At 51.7% G+C, this 17164-nt stretch overlaps 1 protein-coding gene across 1 annotated transcript; it reads left to right on the top strand.

Annotated features, from left to right (window-relative positions):
- The first annotated feature begins 5631 nt into the window (after positions 1-5631).
- On the top strand, positions 5632-16605 carry LOC137315809 (zinc finger protein 84-like). The gene is made up of 2 exons (XM_067980289.1): positions 5632-6746; positions 15828-16605. Exons 1-2 carry the CDS (start codon positions 5989-5991, stop codon positions 16603-16605), a joined length of 1536 nt encoding a protein of 511 aa, XP_067836390.1. The 5' UTR covers positions 5632-5988.
- Positions 16606-17164: the final 559 nt, after the last annotated feature.

Genomic DNA, 17164 nt, shown 5'->3' with positions numbered 1-17164 from the left:
ACGGGTTAGATACAGAGTAAAGCTCCCTCTACACTGTCCCATCAAACACTCCCGGGGCAGGTACAGCACGGGTTAGATACAGAGTAAAGCTCCCTCTACACTGTCCCATCAAACACTCCCAGGGCAGGGACAGCACGGGTTAGATACAGAGTAAAGCTCCCTCTAGACTGTCCCATCAAACACTCCCGGGGCAGGTACAGCACGGGTTAGATACAGAGTAAAGCTCCCTCTACACTGTCCCATCAAACACTCCCAGGGCAGGTACAGCACGGGTTAGATACAGAGTAAAGCTCCCTCTACACTGTGCCATCAAACACTCCCGGGGCAGGTACAGCACGGGTTAGAAACAGAGTAAAGCTCCCTCTACACTGTCCCATCAAACACTCCCAGGGCAGGTACAGCACGGGTTAGATACAGAGTAAAGCTCCCTCTACACTGTCCCATCAAACACTCCCGGGGCAGGTACAGCACGGGTTAGATACAGAGTAAAGCTCCCTCTACACTGTCCCATCAAACACTCCCGGGGCAGGTACAGCACGGGTCAGATACAGAGTAAAGCTCCCTCTACACTGTCCCATCAAACACTCCCAGGGCAGGTACAGCACGGGTTAGATACAGAGTAAAGCTCCCTCTACACTGTCCCATCAAACACTCCCGGGGCAGGTACAGCACGGGTTAGATACAGAGTAAAGCTCCCTCTACACTGTCCCATCAAACACTCCCAGGGCAGGTACAGCACGGGTTAGATACAGAGTAAAGCTCCCTCTACACTGTCCCATCAAACACTCCCGGGGCAGGTACAGCACGGGTTAGATACAGAGTAAAGCTCCCTCTACACTGTCCCATCAAACACTCCCAGGGCAGGTACAGCACGGGTTAGATACAGAGTAAAGCTCCCTCTGCACTGTCCCATCAAACACTCCCAGGGCAGGGACAGCACGGGTTAGATACAGAGTAAAGCTCCCTCTACACTGTCCCATCAAACACTCCCGGGGCAGGTACAGCACGGGTTAGATACAGAGTAAAGCTCCCTCTACACTGTCCCATCAAACACTCCCAGGGCAGGTACAGCACGGGTTAGATACAGAGTAAAGCTCCCTCTGCACTGTGCCATCAAACACTCCCGGGGCAGGTACAGCACGGGTTAGAAACAGAGTAAAGCTCCCTCTACACTGTCCCATCAAACACTCCCAGGGCAGGTACAGCACGGGTTAGATACAGAGTAAAGCTCCCTCTACACTGTCCCATCAAACACTCCCGGGGCAGGTACAGCACGGGTTAGATACAGAGTAAAGCTCACTCTACACTGTCCCATCAAACACTCCCAGGGCAGGTACAGCACGGGTTAGATACAGAGTAAAGCTCCCTCTACACTGTCCCATCAAACACTCCCGGGGCAGGTACAGCACGGGTTAGATACAGAGTAAAGCTCCCTCTACACTGTCCCATCAAACACTCCCAGGGCAGGTACAGCACGGGTTAGATGCAGAGTAAAGCTCCCTCTACACTGTCCCATCAAACACTCCCGGGGCAGGTACAGCACGGGTTAGATACAGAGTAAAGCTCCCTCTACACTGTCCCATCAAACACTCCCAGGGCAGGTACAGCACGGGTTAGATACAGAGTAAAGCTCCCTCTACACTGTCCCATCAAACACTCCCGGGGCAGGTACAGCACGGGTTAGATACAGAGTAAAGCTCCCTCTGCACTGTCTCATCAAACACTCCCGGGGCAGGTACAGCACGGGTTAGATACAGAGTAAAGCTCCCTCTACACTGTCCCATCAAACACTCACAGGACAGGTACAGCACGGGTTGAGATTCTGAGTGAAATATCCTGAAGCCCCGCCCTCTCTGTCCCTGCACCAAGGTGGCCGCGCATGCGCCGTGACGCTACCACATCCTGTACCAAGATGGCCGCTCATGCGCAGTGACGCTCCTATCCTCCTGTACTAAGATGGCGGCCGGTTCCCCCGGTAACCCGGCCTATCTCCGGGGAGAAATCCCGCAGTTGCCGTCCGGCTGCTCACACTCGGGATCAGAGGATCCGACTCGGGTCCTGCGTCCCCGCTCCATGTTTATAAGCCGTGGGGCGCGGCCTCCGCCCGGTTTCTCAGTGTCCTGTCCCCGGCACCCCACCGACCTGCTCCCGACCCTCCGACTCCGTCTGGCGACCGCGCGGACCCTTTCCCGCGCCTGCGCGCTGGGCTCCTGGAGACTTCAGAGCCGAGGCCCCGCCCTCACACACTGGCCCCGCCCCCTCATGGAGCTGCTCCCTCGCGCGAGGCCCCGCTGGTTTTGGGCGGAATGAGACCGCGCGCTGTTCCTCCTCCCACTGCCTGTGGGAATGGGGCAGATATTTAAAGGCACAGGCACTCCCCTTTGTTTATAGTTAAAGGGACAGTCCCGTTTATCTTTGAATGTCAGGGGATTTCATTAACGCAGCTCCTATTAACAATCGGTCCGTTCTGTCATTAGTGCAGAGATTAGGAACATTTAATCATTATGAACAGGAGGAGGCCATTCAGCCCCTCCAACCTGTTCCGCCATTTAATTGTATCATATCTGATCTGTATCTTAACTCCATCTACCCGCCTTGGTACCATAACCTTTAATACCCTCGCCTATCAAAAATCTATCAATCTCAGATCTGAAATTTTCACTTGACCCCCAGCCTCGACTGCTCTCAGGGAGAGAGTTCCAGATTTCCACTGCCCTTTGTGCGAAGAAGTGATTCCTGACATCGCCCCTGAATGGCCTCGCTCTAATTTTAAGGTTATGCCCCCTTGTTCTGGACTCCCCCACCAGAGGAAGTAGTTTCTCTCTATCTGCCCTATCAAATCCTTCAATCACCTCGATTAGATCACCCCTTAATCTTCCAAGCTCCACTCAAAACAAGCCCAGTCTATGCAATCTGTCAGTATCACTCTGGTGAATCTGTGCTGCACCCCTTCCAAGGCCAGTATATCCTCCCTGAGGTGCAGTGCCCAGAACTGAAGGCAGTCTCCAGATGGGGTTTAACCAGAGCTCTGTACAACTGTAACATCACTTCCACCCCTTTATATTCCAGCCCCCTTGAGATGAAGGCCATCATTCCTTTAGCCTTTAAAATTATTTTTTGTAACTGTCCACTAGCTTTTAGTGATTTCGGTACTTGGACCCCGAAATCTCTCTGCTCCTCCACAGTTTCTCGCTGCTTGCCGTTTGGTAAATGCTCTGATCTCTGTCTTAGGTTCAAAGTGGGTGAATTCACATTTCCCCACATTCAACTCCACCTGCCACCGTTTTGACCACTCACTGAATCTATTATTGCCCCCTTGCAACTTTCTGCTCCCATCTACACTATTTACTGTGCCTCTGCACTCAGTGTCATCAGCAAACTTGGATACATGGCTCTCCATTACTTCATCAGAGTCATTTTACTAACAAATGTTGAACTGTTTGCTCGACACCACAGGGTTTCATCTGTTTAAAGCCACAACTGAAAGGTCCAGTTTTCTTCTGGAGTTTTATCTTGAGATGAATCAAGTTTCAAAAATTCGGCAGAGATCCAGACACGGAGCGAGATCCGGGCTCAGACCCTCCGCCGCAAGTCCCACCCCTCACACACTCCAATTGGTTGGAGGACCAACCGCCCGCTCGGTCCTCCAGTCCCTCTCCGCTCTTCCTATTGGTCGGGAGCGCATTTGCTCCGGGTTGACGCTGGGATTGAAGGTCCTGAGCTGCAATTGGAAAATAAACATCAATCCAGCCCGTCAGTTCCAATGTGTAATGAGACTAAATTATTAACAGATTTGGGGAAAAATACATTTCCCAAAGTTTTTTCGAGGCGAGGCCGTGCGCGCCTGCGCTGTGAGTGTTTCTGACGGTTTAATTGCGGTCTCAATTTCCCAGCGTGCCCCGGGCTCTCGGGTTTATTTTTATTTTATTTTATTTCCGCTCCGCCCTCCGCTGCTCCAAAAGCGCTTTTCCCCCGCCCCCAATCTCAGTCCCATCAGAGAAACTGAGGGTCGGGGCGGAGCTCCAATGGCGGCGGTCCGTCCCCAGACTGCACCGCGCGCCGGAATGTCCCCTATCGATCTGAGAGGAGCCCAGTGCGCCGGCGCAGGAGAGGCTGATTGTTGGTCAGTGTGAGCTGAGCATGCGCGGCCCGAAGGGTCTGAGGCAGAGAGCGCGGTTCGAGCAGGTCAGAGGAGGTGTGGAGAGAGCGGGTTAATAAAGGGCGGGGATCACAGGGCCCAGAAACACCGAGTGTAGGGCCCAGGACCCGAGAGAAAACAGGCGGCATCATCCCCCCTCCACTACCCGCCGCTTCCCGGGATCGGGCCCGACCCAATCTCCGCTCGAACTGAACCCGCAGAGTCAACAACAACTTGCATTTCTATCGCGCCTTTAACGGAGCAAAATGGGTCAAGAGGGTTCACAGGAGCGGGAAGAGAGGAATGAGGAGAGATTAGGACAGGGCACCGAAAGCTGGGTCAAAGAGGGAGGTTTGAAGGAGGAGAGAGAGGGGGAGAGGTTCAGGGAGGGAATTCCAGAGCTTGGGGCTCAGACAGCTGAAGGCACGGCCCCCAATGGTGGGGCGAAGGGAATGGGGGAGGAGCAAGAGGCCGGAATTGGAGGAGAGCAGAGATCTGGGAGGGTCGGAGGGCTGGAGGAGGTTACAGAGATAGGGGAGGGTCAGAGGAGGTTACAGAGATAGGGGAGGGTCGGAGGAGGTTACAGAGATAGGGGAGGGTCGGAGGGACATGGAGGAGGTTACAGAGATAGGGGAGGGTCGGAGGAGGTTACAGAGATAGGGGAGGGTCGGAGGGACATGGAGGAGGTTACAGAGATAGGGGAGGGTCGGAGGAGGTTACAGAGATAGGGGAGAGTCGGAGGGACATGGAGGAGGTTACAGAGATAGGGGAGGGTCGGAGGAGGATACAGAGATAGGGGAGGGGCGGAGGGCTGGAGTAGGTTACAGAGATAGGGAAGGGGCGGAGGGCTGGAGGTGGTTACAGAGATAGGGGAGGGCTGGAGTAGGTTACAGAGATCGGGGAGGGTCGGAGTGCTGGAGGTGGTTACAGAGATAGGGGAGGGGCGGAGGGCTGGAGAAGGTTACAGAGATCGGGGAGGGGCGAGGGCCATGGAGGTGGTGACAGAGATAGGGGAGGGGCGGAGGGCTGGAGAAGGTTGCAGAGATAGGGGAGGGGCGAGCGCCATGGAGGAGGTTACAGAGATTGGGAGGGGCGAGGGCCATGGATGGATTTGGACACAAGGATGAGGAATTTAAATATGAGGTGTTGCTGGACCTGGAGTCACTGTAGGTCAGTGAGCACAAGGGTGATGGGTGAATGGGACTTGGTGCGAGTTAGGATATGGGAAGGACAGTCAGCACCTTCAGGGGAGGAGAGAGAGGGGAACCAGTGAGTGTGGAACTGAACCCAGCAGAGCAGAGGTAAAAATGTAGGAGATGGTGCAATGGGTTCAGATTTCAGCACAGGGAGGAGGGAGAGTGTGTGGGACGGGGATTTACAGCTTTTGAGGCTCAAAAGATGAAAAAATGATCCAGAAAAACTAGAATTGTCTGTTCTGAATTTCTATCCTGTATTTACAGTGATGACTTTTGTAAACTCCTTTTACAGGGGATTAGAAGGGGAGGATTCACAGACGGGAAACTCAAACCAAACATCACGTCAAGATCTGACCGAGTCACTCGATTCATCAGGACCTGAATATCATCGGCCTTTGAATGTGGAAGGAGAAATGTTTGTCTGTTGTGTTTGTCGGAAAAAATTTCAAACATCAGTGTGACTGGAAAATCACCGAGACTCTCAGACCCGAGTGAGAGTGTTCCAGTGCACTGAGTGTGGAAAGAGCTTTAACCAGTTACACAGCCTGAAAAAACATCACACCATTCACAGCGGGGAGAAACCGTCCACGTGTTCTGTGTGGACGAGGCTTCAACTGATCGTCCAACCTGGAGAGACACAAGGACACCCGGACCATGGAGAAACCGTGGAAATGTGGGGACTGTGGGAAGGGGTTCAATTACCCGTCTGAGCTGGAAACTCATCGACGCAGTCACACTGGGGAGAGGCCGTTCACCTGCTCCGTGTGTGGGAAGGGATTCAATTACCCATCCCAGCTGGAAACTCATCACCACAGTCACACTGGGGAGAGGCCGTTCACCTGCTCTCTGTGTGGGAAGGGATTCACTCAGTCATCCGCCCTCCGAACACACCAGCTTATTCACACTGCGGAGAGACCTTTTAAATGCTCTGACTGTGGGAACAGGTTTAAAAGCTCGGAGGGACTGATTCGACACCAGCGAATTCACACTGACGAGAGACCGTTCAGTTGCTCTCACTGCGGGAAGAGGTTCAGGCAGTCATCCACTCTCATTGCCCACCAGCGTGCTCACACTGGGGAGAGACCGTTCACCTGCTCTGTGTGTGGAAAGGGATTCATTCAGTCACAGCACCTACTGACACACCAACTTGTTCACACTGATAAGAGACCGTTTAAATGTTCTGACTGTGGGAAGAGCTTTAAGAGCAAATGGGAACTGCTGACACATCATCGACGCACTCACACTGAGGAGAGGCCGTTCACATGCTCCGTGTGTGGGAAGGGATTCACTCGTTCATCCCACCTTCTGACACACCAGCGAGTTCACACTGGGGAGAGGCCGTTCCCCTGCTCCGTGTGTGGGAAGGGATTCACTCGTTCATCCAACCTGCTGAGACACCAGCGAGTTCACCTGTGACTTCCGGGGTTGGATTCTGCTGTTAATCACATCCAGGCCTGAACCATGTTCATTCTGACAGTTGGGGTTTGTTTCTGATGTTAAACTCCAGTGCAGTTAGAGGGTTTATTAATATTCTGGATACATATTAAATGAGGTAGTAGATCAGCCATGATCTTATTGAATGGTGGAGCAGGCTCGAGGGGCCGTATGGCCGACTCCTGCTCCTATTTCTTATGTTCTTATGTTAACTGCTGGTACAACACTACAGCAGTGATTTGTTGTCCAGATAAAGAAGGACCTGCAGTGTGTTTCCAAGAGTTCCCTGTTTTATTGATACATTTATCCAGTGCCGTTAACATAGTAAAACGTCCCAAGGCCCTTCACAGGAGCGATTAACAAACAAAATTTGACACTGAACCACATAAGGAGATATTAGGACAGGTGAGCAAAAGCTTGGTCAAAGAGGTAGGTTTTAAGGAGGGTGGACTAGATTCAGTAATGAATAATGAGCCAGACTTAGATAATAATCTAACAATAAGGGAACATTTATACATGTGCCCACACAGTGAGTGACAGCAGGATTATCCACTGTGGTAGGCATCACGGTCGAGTCCAGTCCTGCCCTCAAGTGACATCCATAAATTTCCCAGTTGAGGTCACTGGATCTCCATCGAGAGCAGGGTTACTCTTATTTAGCCCAGTGGTACTGAGGCCAATTCCAGCCCCTGAACTGCTGCCTTGGCTGAGATCAAGGATTGGACTTGTGATTTTCCTGGTCAGTAGTGCAGAGGGTTTTAAACTGGGCCGGGGGTTAGAACAGAATATTTTGAAACAAATGTCATTCCACCTTTAAACAAAAATATCGACACACAGTGGAAAAATCAGAAGTCTTTCAAAATGAAACAAGTGAGTCAAATGGATCTTCGAAAATAGTGAGAGATTTTAGAAAGGCTGAACTCACTAAAATAGACAGGTTTCCATTCACTGCACTGAATACAGAAGGGAGCGACTGTTAATAGGGACCTTGTTAGTGAAGGATGAAGCAGTGTCTGGCCCTTTATCATAGAATCATTGAATGATAAAGCACAGAAGGAGGCCATTAGGCCCATCATGCCTGTGTTGGCTTTAGGAAAGAGCTATCCAATTAGTCCCATTCTCATGCCCTTTATCCTGCAAATTTATCCTATTCAAGTATTTATCCAATTCCCTTTTGAAAATTATAATTGACTCTGATTCCCCCACCCTTTCATGCAGTGTATTCCAGCTCATAACAAATGGCTGCGTTAAAATATTCTCCTCATCTCACCTCTAGTTCTTTTGCCAATTACCTGAATGCTGTGTCCTCTGGTTACTGATCTCCTGCCACTGGAAACAGTTTCTCACCATTCAGTCTATCAAGACCCTTCATGACTTTGAACACCTCGATTAAATCTCCCCTTAACCTTCCCTGCTCCAAGGAGAACAACTCCAGTTTCTCCAGTCTCTCCATGTAACTGAATCCTGTATCCCTGGTACCAGTCCAGTACATCTCCTCTGCACCCTCTCTCAGGCCTTGACATCCTTCCTGAAGTGTGCTGCCCAGAATGAACACAATACTCCAGCTGAAGCTTGACCAGTGTTTTGTAAAGATCTGGCTCAAATATTTACAATCGATATCAATGACTTGGATGAAGGGAGCGAATGTATTGTTGCTAAATTTGCTAATGAGACAAAGGTACGTAGGAAAATAAGTTGTGAAGAGGACATAAGGAGTCTGCAACGGGATATAGATAGGTTAAGTGAGTGAGCAAAAATTTGGCAGATGGAGTATAATGTGGGAAAATGTGAACTTGTCCACTTTGGCAGAAGGAATAGACGAGCAGTATATTATTTAAATGGAGAAAGATTGCAGAATTCTGAAGTACAGAGGGATCTGGGTATCGTAGTACATGAATCACAGAAAGTTGGTCTGCAGATACAAGAAGTGATTCGGAAGGCAAATGGAATGTTGGCGTTTATTGCGAGGGGAATGGGGAGGGGCCGTGAGAGACACTCAACACGGCTTCCGGAAAAGAAGGTCGCGTCTTACAAACTTGCTTGAGTTTTTTGAGGAAGTTGCTGGGTCAGTGGATGAGGATAATCCGGTTCACATTGTCTATCTCAGGGGGGTCAAACTCATTTTCTATGGTGGGCGTGATCCGATCTCCTGACACTTGGCCTGGGCCACATTCATAGAATAGAATCATAGAAGTTTACAACATGGAAACAGGCCCTTCGGCCCAACATGTCCATGTCGCCCAGTTTATACCACTAAGCTAGTCCCAATTGCCTGCACTTGGCCCATATCCCTCGATACCCATCTTACCCATGTAACTGTCCAAATGCATTTTAAAGGACAAAATTGGACCCGCCTCGACAAAGAAAGCTTCAGCAAAACTTATTGAACCAGAAATAGATCAAGATGAACGATATCGGTCCTCACAGCACATAGGAAAAATGAGGCCTCGAAGTTTCTCTGAGAATGACAGGCCTGAACTCGAGTTGGAAAACACAGTTGGAAAACATTGTTCGATTGAACCGGACTGGGCGGGGCCTGAGGTGCGAGTTGGTGAAGGAAAAGTGGCGACCGGTGAACTTCGCTCCCTGTCTGAGGGCCCGGGCACTCGGGTTTCTGTATAATATATTGATTGATTTTGTTTAATGTTTATTGTCCCTCCGGCCCCAATCTCGAGGCGACGACGAAATTTCTGTTCACCGATTCGGACCTTCAATGGCGGAGAGTTTACCCAGAATCCCCCGCGGCCCAGAAAGTGCCCTATCAGTGACTACAGGAGCCCAGTGCGCAGGCGCGGGACTGGGCTGTGCTCTGAGCATGCGCGGTGCGAGTGGTGGAGACGGACTGAGGCGGAACAGGCGGGTTGGGATCCGGTCGGAGACGGTGGGCGCGGGGGAGGAATTGGACCTGTGGGTGGGCAGGGAAGCTTCATAAACACCCGGTGGAGGCCTCAGGCCCCGAATAAGAGCCCACAGGCCCCGTGTTTACAACGCGGTGACAGGCCCGACCGGCGGCCGCCCGGGTGAGCGGGAAACTGGCCGCCATCTTGGTCAGAGTTCAGGGATCACGGCGCATGCGCGGGCATCTTTCCTCAAGAGTGTTCGGGTCTTCAGGGTCCCAGTGACTGGGAACAAAGAGTGGGCGGGGCTTCAGGTTCCCAGTGACAGGAAACAAAGAGTGGGCGGGGCTTCAGGGTCCCAGTGACAGGGAACAAAGAGTGGGCGGGGCTTCAGGGTCCCAGTGACAGGGAACAAAGAGTGAGCGGGGCTTCAGGGTCCCTGTGACTGTGAACAAAGAGTGGGCGGGGCTTCAGGTTCCCAGTGACAGGAAACAAAGAGTGGGCGGGGCTTCAGGGTCCCAGTGACAGGGAACAAAGAGTGAGCGGGGCTTCAGGGTCCCTGTGACGGTGAACAAAGAGTGGGCGGGGCTTCAGGGTCCCAGTGACTGGGAACAAAGAGTGGGCGGGGCTTCAGGTTCCCAGTGACAGGAAACAAAGAGTGGGCGGGGCTTCAGGGTCCCAGTGACAGGGAACAAAGAGTGAGCGGGGCTTCAGCGTCCCTGTGACGGTGAACAAAGAGTGGGCGGGGCTTCAGGGTCCCAGTGACAGGGAACAAAGAGTGGGCGGGGCTTTAGGGTCCCTGTGACTGTGAACAAAGAGTGGGCGGGGCTTCAGGGTCCCAGTGACAGGGAACAAAGAGTGGGCGGGGCTTCAGGGTCCCAGTGACAGGGAACAAAGAGTGAGCGGGGCTTCAGGGTCCCAGTGACCGGGAAAAAGAGTGGGCGGGGCTTCAGGGTCCCAGTGGGCGGGGCTTCAGGGTCCCAGTGACAGGGAACAGAGTGGGCGGGGCTTCAGGGTCCCTGTGACTGTGAACAAAGAGTGGGCGGGGCTTCAGTGTCCCAGTGACTGGGAACAAAGAGTGGGCGGGGCTTCAGGGTCCCTGTGACCGGGAACCAAGAGTGGGCGGGGCTTCAGGGTCCCAGTGACCGGGAACCAAGAGTGGGCGGGGCTTCAGGGTCCCTGTGACCGGGTACAAAGAGTGGGCGGGGCATCAGGGTCCCAGTGACCGGGAACAAAGAGTGTGCGGGGCTTCGGGGTCCCAGTGACCGGGTACAAAGAGTGGGCGGGGCTTCAGGTTCCCAGTGACAGGAAACAAAGAGTGGGCGGGGCTTCAGGGTCCCAGTGACAGGGAACAAAGAGTGAGCGGGGCTTCAGGGTCCCTGTGACGGTGAACAAAGAGTGGGCGGGGCTTCAGGGTCCCAGTGACTGGGAACAAAGAGTGGGCGGGGCTTCAGGTTCCCAGTGACAGGAAACAAAGAGTGGGCGGGGCTTCAGGGTCCCAGTGACAGGGAACAAAGAGTGAGCGGGGCTTCAGGGTCCCTGTGACGGTGAACAAAGAGTGGGCGGGGCTTCAGGGTCCCAGTGACAGGGAACAAAGAGTGGGCGGGGCTTTAGGGTCCCTGTGACTGTGAACAAAGAGTGGGCGGGGCTTCAGGGTCCCAGTGACAGGGAACAAAGAGTGGGCGGGGCTTCAGGGTCCCAGTGACAGGGAACAAAGAGTGAGCGGGGCTTCAGGGTCCCAGTGACCGGGAAAAAGAGTGGGCGGGGCTTCAGGGTCCCAGTGGGCGGGGCTTCAGGGTCCCAGTGACAGGGAACAGAGTGGGCGGGGCTTCAGGGTCCCTGTGACTGTGAACAAAGAGTGGGCGGGGCTTCAGTGTCCCAGTGACTGGGAACAAAGAGTGGGCGGGGCTTCAGGGTCACTGTGACCGGGAACCAAGAGTGGGCGGGGCTTCAGGGTCCCTGTGACCGGGAACCAAGAGTGGGCGGGGCTTCAGGGTCCCTGTGACCGGGTACAAAGAGTGGGCGGGGCATCAGGGTCCCAGTGACCGGGAACAAAGAGTGGGCGGGGCTTCGGGGTCCCAGTGACCGGGAACAAAGAGTGGGCGGGGCTTCAGGGTCCCAGTGACCGGGAACAAAGAGTGGGCGTGGCTTCAGGGTCCCAGTGACAGGGAACAAAGAATGGGCGGGGCTTCAGGGTCCCAGTGACCAGGAACAAAGAGTGGGCGGGGCTTCAGTGTCCCTGTGACCGGGAACAAAGAGTGGGCGGGGCTTCAGGGTCCCAGTGACTGGGAACAAAGAGTGGGCTGGGCTTCAGGGTCCCAGTGACAGGGAACAAAGAGTGGGCGGGGCTTCAGGGTCCCAGTGACCGGGAACAAGGAGTGGGCGGGGCTTCGGGGTCCCAGTGACCGGGAACAAAGAGTGGGCGGGGCTTCAGGGTCCCAGTGACCGGGAACAAAGAGTGGGCGGGGCTTCAGGGTCCCAGTGACAGGGAACAAAGCGTGGGCGGGGCTTCAGAGTCCCAGTGACAGGGAACAAAGAGTGGGCGGGGCTTCAGGGTCCCAGTGACAGGGAACAAAGAGTGGGCGGGGCTTCAGGGTCCCTGTGACAGGGAACAAAGAGTGGGCGGGGCTTCAGGGTCCCTGTCACGGTGAACAAAGTGTGGGCGGGGCTTCAGCGTCCCTGTGCCTCATTTATTTTCCTCTCACTCTGCTCCCAGGGGGTGGAGAACTGAACCCGACCAGAGTAGAGGGAGGGAGGAAACTGGGAGTGGAGGGAAGAAATGATGGAGATGGTGCGATGGGTTTGGATTTCAGCACAGGGAGGAGGGAGAGTGTGTGGTACGGGGATTTACAGTCTGGGGGAATGAGCGGGAAGAATGTTCCATAGAAACTAGAATTTTCTGTTCTGAATTTCTATCCTGTATTTACAGTGAGGACTTTTGTAAACTCCTTTTACAGGGTATTGGAAGGGGAGGATTTGCAGACGGGAAACTCAAACCAAACCTCACGTCAGTGTACAGAACATGACCGGACAGATGGTCTGAGAAAGCAGGGCAAAGACCAAGGGAAGTCTAGATTAAACTGCATTTATTTCAATGCAAGAAGTCTGATGGGCAAGGCAGATGAACTCAGGGCATGGATGGGTACATGGGACTGGGATGTTATAGCTATTACTGAAACATGGCTAAGGGAGGGGCAGGACTGGCAGCTCAATGTTCCAGGGTACAGATGCTATAGGAAAGATAGAGCAGGAGGTAAGAGAGGAGGGGGAGTTGCGTTCTTGATTAGGGAGAACATCACGGCAGTAGTGAGAGGGGATATATCCGAGGGTTCGCCCACTGAGTCCATATGGGTAGAACTGAAAAATAAGAAGGGAGAGATCACTTTGATAGGATTGTACTACAGACCCCCAAATAGTCAACGGGAAATTGAGGAGCAAATATGTAAGGAGATTACAGACAGCTGCAAGAAAAATAGGGTGGTAATAGTAGGGGACTTTAACTTTCCCAACATTGACTGGGACAGCCATAGCATTAGGGGCTTGGATGGAGAGAAATTTGTTGAGTGTATTCAGGAGGAATTTCTCATTCAGTATGTGGATGGCCCGACTAGAGAGGGGGCAAAACTTGACCTCCTCTTGGGAAATAAGGAAGGGCAGGTGACAGAAGTGTTAGTGAGGGATCACTTTGCGACCAGTGATCATAATTCCATTAGTTTTAAGATAGCTATGGAGAAGGATAGGTCTGGCCCAAAAGTTAAAATTCTAAATTGGGGAAAGGCCAATTTTGATGGTATTAGACAGGAACTTTCAGAAGTTGATTGGGAGAGTCTGTTGGCAGGCAAAGGGACGTCTGGTAAGTGGGAGGCTTTCTAAAGTGTGTTAACCAGGGTTCAGGGTAAGCACATTCCTTATAAAGTGAAGGGCAAGGCTGGTAGAAGTAGGGAACCTTGGATGACTCGGGAGATTGAGGCACTAGTCAAAAATAAGAAGGAGGCATATGACATGCATAGGCAGCTGGGATCAAGTGGATCCCTTGAAGAGTATAGAGATTGCCGGAGTAGAGTTAAGAGAGAAATCAGGAGGGCAAAAAGGGGATATGAGATTGCTTTGGCAGATCAGGCAAAGGTGAATCCAAAGAGCTTCTACAAATACATAAAGGGCAAAAGGGTAACTAGGGAGAGAGTAGGGCCTCTTAAGGATCAACAAGGTCATCTAAGTGCGGAACCACAAGAGATGGGTGAGATCCTGAATGAATATTTCACATCGGTATTTACGGTTGAGAAAGGCATGGATGTTAGGGAACTTGGGGAAATAAATAATGATGTTTTGAGGAGTGTACATATTACAGAGAGGGAGGTGCTGGAAGTCTTAACGCGCATCAAGGTAGATAAATCTCCGGGACCTGATGAAATGTATCCCAGGACGTTATGGGAGGTTAGGGAGGAAATTGCGGGTCCCCTAGCAGAGATATTTGAATCATCCACCGCTACAGGTGAGGTGCCTGAAGATTGGAGGGTAGCAAATGTTGTGCCTTTGTTTAAGAAGGGCGGCAGGGAAAAGCCTGGGAACTACAGACCAGTGAGCCTGACATCTGTAGTGGGTAAGTTGTTAGAGGGTATTCTGAGGGACAGGATCTACAGGCATTTGGAGAGGCAGGGACTAATTAGGAACAGTCAGCATGGTTTTGTGAGAGGAAAATCATGTCTCACGAATTTGATTGAGTTTTTTGAAGGGGTAACCAAGAAGATAGATGAGGGCTGTGCAGTAGACGTGGTCTACATGGACTTCAGCAAAGCATTTGACAAGGTACCGCATGGTAGGTTGTTACATAAGGTTAAATCTCATGGGATCCAAGGTGAGGTAGCCAATTGGATACAAAATTGGCTTGACGACAGAAGACAGAGGGTGGTTGTCGAGGGTTGTTTTTCAAACTGGATGCCTGTGTCCAGCGGTGTGCCTCAGGGATCGGTGCTGGGTCCGCTGTTATTTGTTATTTATATTAATGATTTGGATGAGAATTTAGGAGGCATGGTTAGTAAGTTTGCAGATGACACCAAGATTGGTGGCATTGTGGACAGTGAAGAAGGTTATCTAGGATTGCAACGGGATCTTGATAAATTGGGCCAGTGGGCCGATGAATGGCAGATGGAGTTTAATTTAGATAAATGTGAGGTGATGCATTTTGGTAGATCGAATCGGGCCAGGACCTACTCCGTTAATGGTAGGGCGTTGGGGAGAGTTATAGAACAAAGAGATCTAGGAGTACAGATTCATAGCTCCTTGAAAGTGGAGTCACAGGTGGATAGGGTGGTGAAGAAGGCATTCAGCATGCTTGGTTTCATTGGTCAGAACATTGAATGCAGGAGTTGGGATGTCTTGTTGAAGTTGTACAGGGCATTGGTGAGGCCACACTTGGAGTACTGTGTACAGTTCTGGTCACCCTATTATAGAAAGGATATTATTAAACTAGAAAGAGTGCAGAAAAGATTTACTAGGATGCTACCGGGACTTGATGGTTTGACTTACAGGGAGAGGTTAGACAGACTGGGACTTTATTCCCTGGAGAGTAGGGGGTTAAGGGGTGATCTTATAGAAGTCTATAAAATAATGAGGGGCATAGATAAGGTCGATAGTCAAAATCTTTTCCCAAAGGTAGGGGAGTCTATAACGAGGGGGCACAGATTTAAGGTGAGAGGGGAGAGACACAAAAGGATCCAGAGGGGCAATTTTTTCACTCAAAGGGTGGTGAGTGTCTGGAACGAGCTGCCAGAGGCAGTAGTAGAGGCGGGTACAATTTTGTCTTTTAAAAAGCATTTGGACAGTTACATGGGTAAGATGGGTATCGAGGGATATCGGCCAAGTGCAGGCAATTGGGACTAGCTTAGTGGTATAAACTGGGCGACATGGACATGTTGGGCCGAAGGGCCTGTTTCCATGTTGTAACTTCTATGATTCATCAGGACCTGAATATCATCGACCTTTGAATGTGGAAGGAGAAATGTTTGTCTGTTCTGTCTGTAGGAAAAGATTTCAAACATCAGTGTGAGTGGAAAATCACCGAGACTTTCAGACCCAAGTGAGAGTGTTCCAGTGCACGGAGTGTGGAAAGAGCTTCAACCAGTGACACAGTCTGAAAAAACATCGCATCATTCACAGCGGGGAGAAACCGTCCACGTGTTCTGTGTGTGGACGAGGCTTCAACTGATCGTCCAACCTGGAGAGACACAAGGACACCCGGACCACGGAGAAACCATGGAAATGTGGGGACTGTGGGAAGGGATTCAATTACCCATCTGGGCTGGAAACTCATCGACACAGTCACACCGGGGAGATGCCGTTCACCTGCTCTGTGTGTGGGAAGGGATTCGCTCGTTCATCCCATCTGCTGAGACACCAGCAAGTTCACACCGGGGAGAGGCCGTTCACCTGCTCCGTGTGTGGGAAGGGATTCACTCGTTCATCCCACCTGCTGATTCACCAGCGAGTTCATACTGGGGAGAGGCCGTTCACCTGCTCCGTGTGTGGGAAGGGATTCGCTCATTCATCCCACCTGCTGACACACCAGCGAGTTCACACTGGGGAGAGGCCGTTCACCTGCTCCGTGTGTGGGAAAGGATTCACTCAGTCATCCAGCCTCATTTCACACCAACTTGTTCACACTGATAAGAGACCGTTTAAATGTTCTGACTGTGAGAAGAGCTTCAAGGGAACAAGGGATCTGCTGAAACATGAACGAGTTCACACTGTGGAGAGGCCGTTCACCTGCTCCGTGTGTGGGAAGGGATTCACTCAGTCATCCACTTTGCTGACACACCAGCGAGTTCACACTGACGAGAGGCCGTTTACCTGCTCCGTGTGTGAGAAGGGATTCACTTGTTCATCCCACCTGCTGACACACCAGCGGGTTCACACTGGGGAGAGGCCGTTCACCTGCTCCGTGTGTGGGAAGGGATTCACTCAGTCATCCCACCTGTTGAGACACCAGCGAGTTCACCTGTGATGCAGGGGTTGGATTCTGCTGTTATTGCTGCTGTTAATCACATCCAGGACTGAACCACGTTCTTTCTGACAGTTGGGGTTTGTTTCTGATGTTCATAACCCCGAGAACTGGGCTGGAGTTTAATATTCTGGATATATGCACTCCAGAGGGGCTCTGACCGAGGCTCTGTGGAACTGAAGCATAAATTCCTCCCCTTTGTATTCCAGCCCTCGAGATAAAGGCCAACATTCCATTAGTCTTTGTGATTACTTTTTGTATCTGGGCACGAGCTTTTAGTGATTTGTGTACATGGACACCCAAATCCCTTTGCTCCTCCACAGTTCCCAGTCTCGCACTTTAAGAAAATACTCCAATGTTTCCTTCTTGTATCCAAAGTGGATGATCTCACACTTCCCCACATTGAACTCCATCTGCCACAGTTTTGTCCACTCACTTAATCTGTCCCTTTGTAACTTCCTGCTCCCATCCACACAACTTACTGTGTCTCCTAACTTCGTGTCATCTGGAAACTTGGATATAAAAGTCTCTCTTCCTTCATCCAAGTTGTTGATAAATATGG

The sequence above is a fragment of the Heptranchias perlo genome, unplaced genomic scaffold (assembly GCF_035084215.1).
Source record: "Heptranchias perlo isolate sHepPer1 unplaced genomic scaffold, sHepPer1.hap1 HAP1_SCAFFOLD_56, whole genome shotgun sequence".
NCBI classification, from domain to species: Eukaryota; Metazoa; Chordata; class Chondrichthyes; order Hexanchiformes; family Hexanchidae; genus Heptranchias; species Heptranchias perlo.
The sequence above is the reverse complement of the archived record's forward strand: the minus strand, read 5'-3'. Positions and strand labels throughout refer to the sequence as shown.

What these genes read in the sequence shown, in the direction of transcription:
- LOC137315809 (XM_067980289.1), top strand. Translation starts at nt 5,989, where the DNA reads ATGGAGAAACCGTGGAAATGTGGGGACTGTGGGAAGGGGTTCAATTAC. An exon ending in AGACACCAGCGAGTTCACCT is followed by an intron (nt 6,747 to 15,827) that starts GTGACTTCCGGG and finishes CAACCTGGAGAG; the next exon opens with ACACAAGGACACCCGGACCA.